This window comes from Phacochoerus africanus, chromosome 2 (assembly GCF_016906955.1).
Source record: "Phacochoerus africanus isolate WHEZ1 chromosome 2, ROS_Pafr_v1, whole genome shotgun sequence".
Taxonomy (NCBI): domain Eukaryota; kingdom Metazoa; phylum Chordata; class Mammalia; order Artiodactyla; family Suidae; genus Phacochoerus; species Phacochoerus africanus.
In genome coordinates, this window is record NC_062545.1 from 272,215,141 (window position 1) to 272,221,246 (window position 6,106).

The 6,106-nt window shown below is 59.1% G+C and overlaps 1 protein-coding gene across 1 annotated transcript; it reads left to right on the plus strand.

Annotated features, from left to right (window-relative positions):
* The first annotated feature begins 1,324 nt into the window (after positions 1-1,324).
* BBLN (bublin coiled coil protein) lies at positions 1,325-5,004 on the plus strand. The gene is made up of 2 exons (XM_047768532.1): positions 1,325-1,692; positions 4,524-5,004. Exons 1-2 carry the CDS (start codon positions 1,614-1,616, stop codon positions 4,694-4,696), a joined length of 252 nt encoding a protein of 83 aa, XP_047624488.1. The 5' UTR covers positions 1,325-1,613; the 3' UTR covers positions 4,697-5,004.
* Positions 5,005-6,106: the final 1,102 nt, after the last annotated feature.

Here is a 6,106-nt window from a genome sequence, read left to right on the forward strand (position 1 = left end):
CCCAGCCTGTGCTCCTTGACCCCTGTCCCATCTGGGAGGAGGACAGGCAGAGGGTGGGCTCACATTAGCACCGCTCTTGGACCCCCCTTTGTGGTCTTCAGCAAAGGATAGAGGCCACAGAACCGATAGCCAGCATTTTTTTTTTTTCTTTTTTTTTTTTGCTGCACCCACAGCACACGGAATTTCTGGGCCAGGGATCAAGTCTGAGCCGCAGGTCCTGCTTCCCCAGGTACACTCCCAGGACCCTTCTGGAGCCCAAGACTCATCCCTCTCCAGGAATGGCTTGGGTGCTCTCTGCCACCTGCCCCAGCCATGGACACAGCATCTTCTGAGGGGGCTGAGGGCAGGTATCCAGCCCCAGGTGGTAGGGAGTAAGCAGAGGCTTGGCTGGAAGGGGGTACTAGGGGGACAGAGGGAGGAAGGGTACCCACCCCTCAACATCAAGGAGGGTCAGCTGACTTGGGTGGGGGCAGTTCACTGTGATTCTTCCCACTCTGGCTCCGTGGAAGGCGTCGCCTCCACTCAGCCTGGTTAAGGGGAAGGCAGGGCTGCCGTTATGTAAGTCAGTGGTGGCTCTGACCACAGGAGGACTCACTGTGCCTCCGTGTTGCTCAGTTGAAACAATAAGGCAGCTTCTGGGACAGAGAGGATCCCTTCCTGCTGTCATCATCGGGGTCTGGGCCTGACCCCCACCTAGAGGCTGGCCTGTTCGCAGGAACCGCCAGTGTGAGGCCAGGACCAGGCTGTAGCAGCCATGGGGCCTCCTAGCAGCTTCAGCTACAAGAGCCCCAATAAGTGAGCCCCTCTCCCCAGACGCGGACCTGACTCAGCGGCACCCCTGAACGGGTTCACGGCTCTGAGTCCAGCTCAGGAGCAACGCTTTCTGGCTGGGTGACTTTGGGCAGGCCTCCCCTTCCCAGCTGGTAAAAAGGATAGGGTGTGATGGCAGCTGGGTAGACTTTATCCGGAAGCCTTCCCCGACTGACAGCCACAAGCTGCACTCTCCTGACCATGACTCTCAAGGTGGCTGTGAACGGATACCTTCTCCATACCTTGGGGGCCCTGGAAACTACGCATCTCAGATTTTGCCCACGCAGAGGCGCTGGCTAGCTTACCCGCAGGTCCTCAGCTGCAGTATGGGTCGGAGTAGGGGTCCCAGGCTGCCCTGCTCCTCTGTCGGGCTCACTTGCCCTCGCCGAGGGCCAAGCCCGCACCACCTGACATTCTCGGTAGGATGCCCCAGGATGGTCTCTCCCGGCGGCCGGGATCGGGGTGGGCCCGCGGCCTGGGCTGGGGTCGGAGGACGTCGGGCGGAAGTGGGCGGAGCTCGACTGTGAGGCAGGGTGAGGGCGGGGCTCGAGTGTAGGGGCGGAGTCTGGCGACAGAACAGGGGCGGAGTTCCGGCGGTGGGGCGGAGAGAGGGCGGAGCTAGGGCCCCGGGGCTCCGGCCTCGGGGGCGGGGCCCCGGCCACCCAGGCGCTTTCCTCCGGCGAGTTCCACCCTTCCGGCTCCGAGTTCCATTCACCGCCTCCACCTTCCGCCTGGTGCCGGCTGTCTGCGCGACCGTCGCCGCTTTCCATCGTCGCGCGGTCCTTGCGGCGCCCGAGCCCGCAATGTCGGGCCCCAACGGGGACCTGGGCATGCCGGTGGAGGCGGGCGCGGAAGGCGAGAATGACGGCTTCGGGGAAGCAGGTGACCCAGAGGGGCTGCTGAAGCGACGTTTGCTTTCTCGGGGGTGCCCTCCTGAGAAGGGGAATTGGAGCTTGGGATAGGGGCAGGGAAGGGACTGCAGAGCCTTCCCCATCCCCCCGCCCCAGGGTGGGTCCGGAGCTGCAGGCGCCCTCCCGGGGTTCCGGGAGCGCGCTGCCAGCGGGTCCCTGGAAACCGTAGCAATCGGGAACTTCCGTGGGCAAACCCCCGTTTTCCAGACGGAGAAACTGAGGCCGCTTCAGGGTCACTCGCTCTTTGGGGACTGGGATTTGTTCCAGCCACTTCTTTCAGTCCTTGTGGGGACCGAGGCTCCTGGGGGGGGCGGGGCCGGGCGTGGACCCTCTGGGTGGGCGTGCCAACTTGCTGAATCAGCATCCCCTGCCCCCTTTGCTGGTGTGGCTTGGAGCCCTGGCGAATGTGACTTGCTTACTAAAGCCGCCTGTTGCCTGCACAGCACTGCGGGGGGTGGGGGTGGGGGTGTGGAGAGAGAACCGTCAGCTCCCTTCTCACCTTCTGGAGCCTCCGTTTCCCCATCTGCAAAATAAGAATGATGGTTAGTGTCTCCTGCATTGAGATGGGCCAGGATTAAATGAGAAAATGAATGGAAAATACTTAGCAGGTTCCAAGCACGCAAGTGTTCTGAAAGTGGTTATTATTCCCTTCAGTGTAATAAAAATTAGTTTATTAATTTAGAGGGCAGGACAGTAAGCATGGGCTAAGTATGGAGTCTGCTTTTGGTTTGTTTTCAGTAACAGCTTTATTGAATTATAATTCACATCCTATACAATCTAGCCAATTAAATTGTACAATTCGGTGGGTTTTAGGTTATTCAAAGAGCTGTGCACCTATCACCACAATAGCTTTAGAACACGTCCTCTCTCAGGGTCTGTGTTTAATAAAGAGGTAGAGTAAGTGGGGTAAGTGGTAAGCTGCCGGTTTGCCGGGGGCACTGCTGGTGGACAGCCGCCAGGCGTGGTAATCGCACTGGGAGCTGTGGTGGGAGCATCAGGGAGGGCCTCCTGGGAGTCACACCGAGTGGGAGTTGGCAGATTCCCTGGACTTAGTGCATGGCAGGGTGGGGGGTGGAGAGGGCGTCCCCATCGGAAGACAAAGGCTTGGGACTTCGAAGCACCCTTGACACTTGACAGACGAAGCTGAGCCCCAGAAGTGGAGACTTCTGCCTCCCCCATCTTCTTCCTCTCTTGGGTTTCCCAACCGGAATGCGAAATACTGAACTAAGTGCTTGCTGTGGCCAGACCCTGGGGTCTTGATATCTGCATTTGAATGCTCACAACAACCCTTGGGAAAGTTCTTGTCCCCCCCCTTCTTCAGAAAGGTGCAGTAACTTGCTGGGACAGGCCAGAGCTGGGACTGAAACCCAAATGTCCCTGCTCCCCAAGCCTGAACTTTGGCTCTGCCAACAACCAGCTGGAAGACCCTGCTTTCTTGGGCCTTGGTCTCCCCTCTTGTACCACAAGGGGATTGGACTCTAAGATCCAGCAGAGGCTTTCCAGGACTCCTGTCCCCTGTGAGCTGTGCCAACGCTGGGCAGTGGGCGCCCATCCCCCAGAAGGCGCACGCATTTGCACCCTTATCCCAGACACTGTCCTCCAGCCCTGGCCATGTGCAGCCACTGCCAGCCGCTTCCCCTTTGTCCCAAGCTGGCAGCTGAATGTATCTGAGTCACAGGCTGGCTCAGAACTGGGTCCCGCAGTAGGCACAGGCCCAGACCTTGGGTCCTAAGGGACATGGTGTTGCCGAGAGAGGCAGGTCAGGTGTGTCTGTGGAGGAGGGAGGGATGGTTTCTGGTGGAGACTAGGGAAGGAGTCTTGGAAGAGGAGGCATTTGGAAGCGGGTCCTTGCACGGCTCTTGTGGTTGAGGCATTCCAGATGGCAGGAACAGTTAAGCAAAGGCAAGAAGGCTGGAAAGTCGGACTTCATTCATTCATTCATTCATTCATTCAACAAATGCTTACTGTGTGACATGGAGAGCACGGGGGAAGACAGCAGTGACCACAAGGCCATTCCACCTCTCACAGAGCGCTCGCTATAGTCTATGGGGGAGACAGGTTAGCTCGCCACCAGAGCAGATGATCCGGAGGGGAGGGCCGAGGAGCTGTCAGTAGGCAAGGGGAACAGGAAGAGAGGCCTGATCCAGCCAGGCCTGGGAGGCCTCCCTGTGGACCATCCACGCTGAGGACTTGAAGGATGAGTGGGACTCACCCAGGAGGAGAGGAGGGAAAGAAGACAGAAGGAGGACACAGCACATTCCAGGCAGAGGCCACAGCATGTTCAAGGGGCCTGAGGTGAGCAAAGGCAGGTGTGAGGCAAAGGAAGAAGCAGCATAGGCGGGGCAGGAAAAGAGCGCAGGGCCCTGGAGTCTGCTGGGAGCCCTATCCTCAGGGCAGGGGGGAGCCAGGAAGGGCTGGAGAGTAGGGCCTGCCTAGGGACAGAGGCTTTGATGGCCTGACTCAGAAACAGGGGCTCTGGCCTCTAGGCAGCTGCTGCAGGAAGGGGTGAGGAGACCTGGCGCCTGGCAAGACTTGCCAAGCAGGACACTGTCTGGCTGACCTCCCTGTGACAACCCCACCCCCTTGCCCCTAGACAAAAGGATGATGGGCTGAGGTATTTTCCAAAGCATTTCCTCTTTTGATATCCACCCATTTTCCAGATGGTGACACCAAGGCTCAGGAACAAACAGGGGCTTGCCCAAAGCCCTTCGAGAGGCAGGCTGGGGGACAGTGGTGGAGAGGAGGGTGCCTGTGAGATCTGAGGAGATACGGGACCTTGACTCTCTTTTCCCTTCTTCCCAGAATATGCTGCCATCAACTCCATGTTGGACCAGATCAACTCCTGTCTGGACCACCTGGAGGAGAAGAATGACCACCTCCACGCTCGCCTCCAGGAGCTGCTTGAATCCAACCGGCAGACGCGCCTTGAATTCCAGCAGCAGCTCGGGGAGGCCCCCAGCGATGCCAGCCCCTAGGCTCTGGGAGCTCCCAGCCAGGCCCCAACCCTGCCTCCCTGAGCCAGGCCCTGGCTGAGCACTCACTGCCTGGCTTAGGTACCTTCTCGAGGGCCGGCCTACAGATCTCCCGCTGGGTCTGCCTGCCTAGGCCACCCTTCTGGTCCTTCCCTTGGCGTGCCTGGGCCGGCCTCCCCACCTGCCAGCCTCCCCCTCCTGGGGCCAGGGGTGGGCCTGCACCCACCCACCTTGCCTGCCTGCCCAACTCCTGGACATTTCCCACTCTGCCCAGGCCTTGAGTGTCCACATTAAATGGGTCTCCAAAACCACGGTGCCTCTCTCCTCTGTATCCTGGGATGAGGGCCCCAGGGGCTGCCAGAGGCAAACAGGGCAGTGGAGGAACCCCAGGCACCGACCATGTACTGACGGCTCATAGGCCTGGTGGTAGCGCTGTGGGTCTCGGCCTTCTTGTATTTCTGGACACGGAGGTCCAGGTGAGGTCAGGGCTTCCTCCCCGCCTGGTGTGCCCCTGGCCAGCAGCTACTTGCCCAGCCCAGCTGAGACAGCGTCGGACAATGCTGTGCAACCCCGTGTGCTGTGCTCAGCTTCTCTGTGTTCTAGGGCCTTTCACTAAGACAGCCGACGCCAAGATAGGCTGGGCCACCTTGGGTAGCACCGTCCCGCTCTTGGCCTCAGTTTCCCCCGCTGGCCAGGAACAGGGTTGGGCTGCTGGTCTGTCCCCAGGGGTCTTTCCTGGTGGGGAAGGAGAACTAGAGCCAGCTCAGCCTGGGCCCCATTCACTAATGATTCATCATAAGGTCGCCTGACAAGAAGGGTGGGGTCCCAGCTAGTAAACCATGAACTTGGAGCAGCGAGGGCCCCCACTCCTGCACTTTGACTTCCGTGGGGTCCAGCTACAGAGAGGCCAGCCCGGGGGCCCAGAGCTCAGGCCTGGCATCAAATCCTGGCCACACCTCAGATGTAGGACCTTCAGCAAGCACGTGACCTTGCTAGGGCTCCGTTTGTTCATTTGTAATTTGGGGCTAACAAACAGACCTTGAGGTCTTGGTGAAGATTAAATGAGATCGTACTTGAAGGTAGCACTTTCCTAGCTGACACATTATTAAGAGGGAAACCGAGGCTCAGAGAGGTTACACCTTAGAATCCCCGAGTCCCTGGTTCAGAGCCTGTCTTTGACCTTCTAGTTCTACCACCACACTACCTAGAGAGGTGGGGAGCTGGCTGGGCACCACCACCCCCCCGTGCCCTGCCCAGGACTAGACCCCAAAACTACCTTTTTTTTTTTTTTTTTTAATTTAGGGTGGGACCCACGGCATATGGAGGTTCCCAGGCTAGGGGTCCAATGGAGCTACGGCTGCCGGCCTACACCACGGCCACAACAACATGGGATCCAAGCTGCGTCTGTGACCT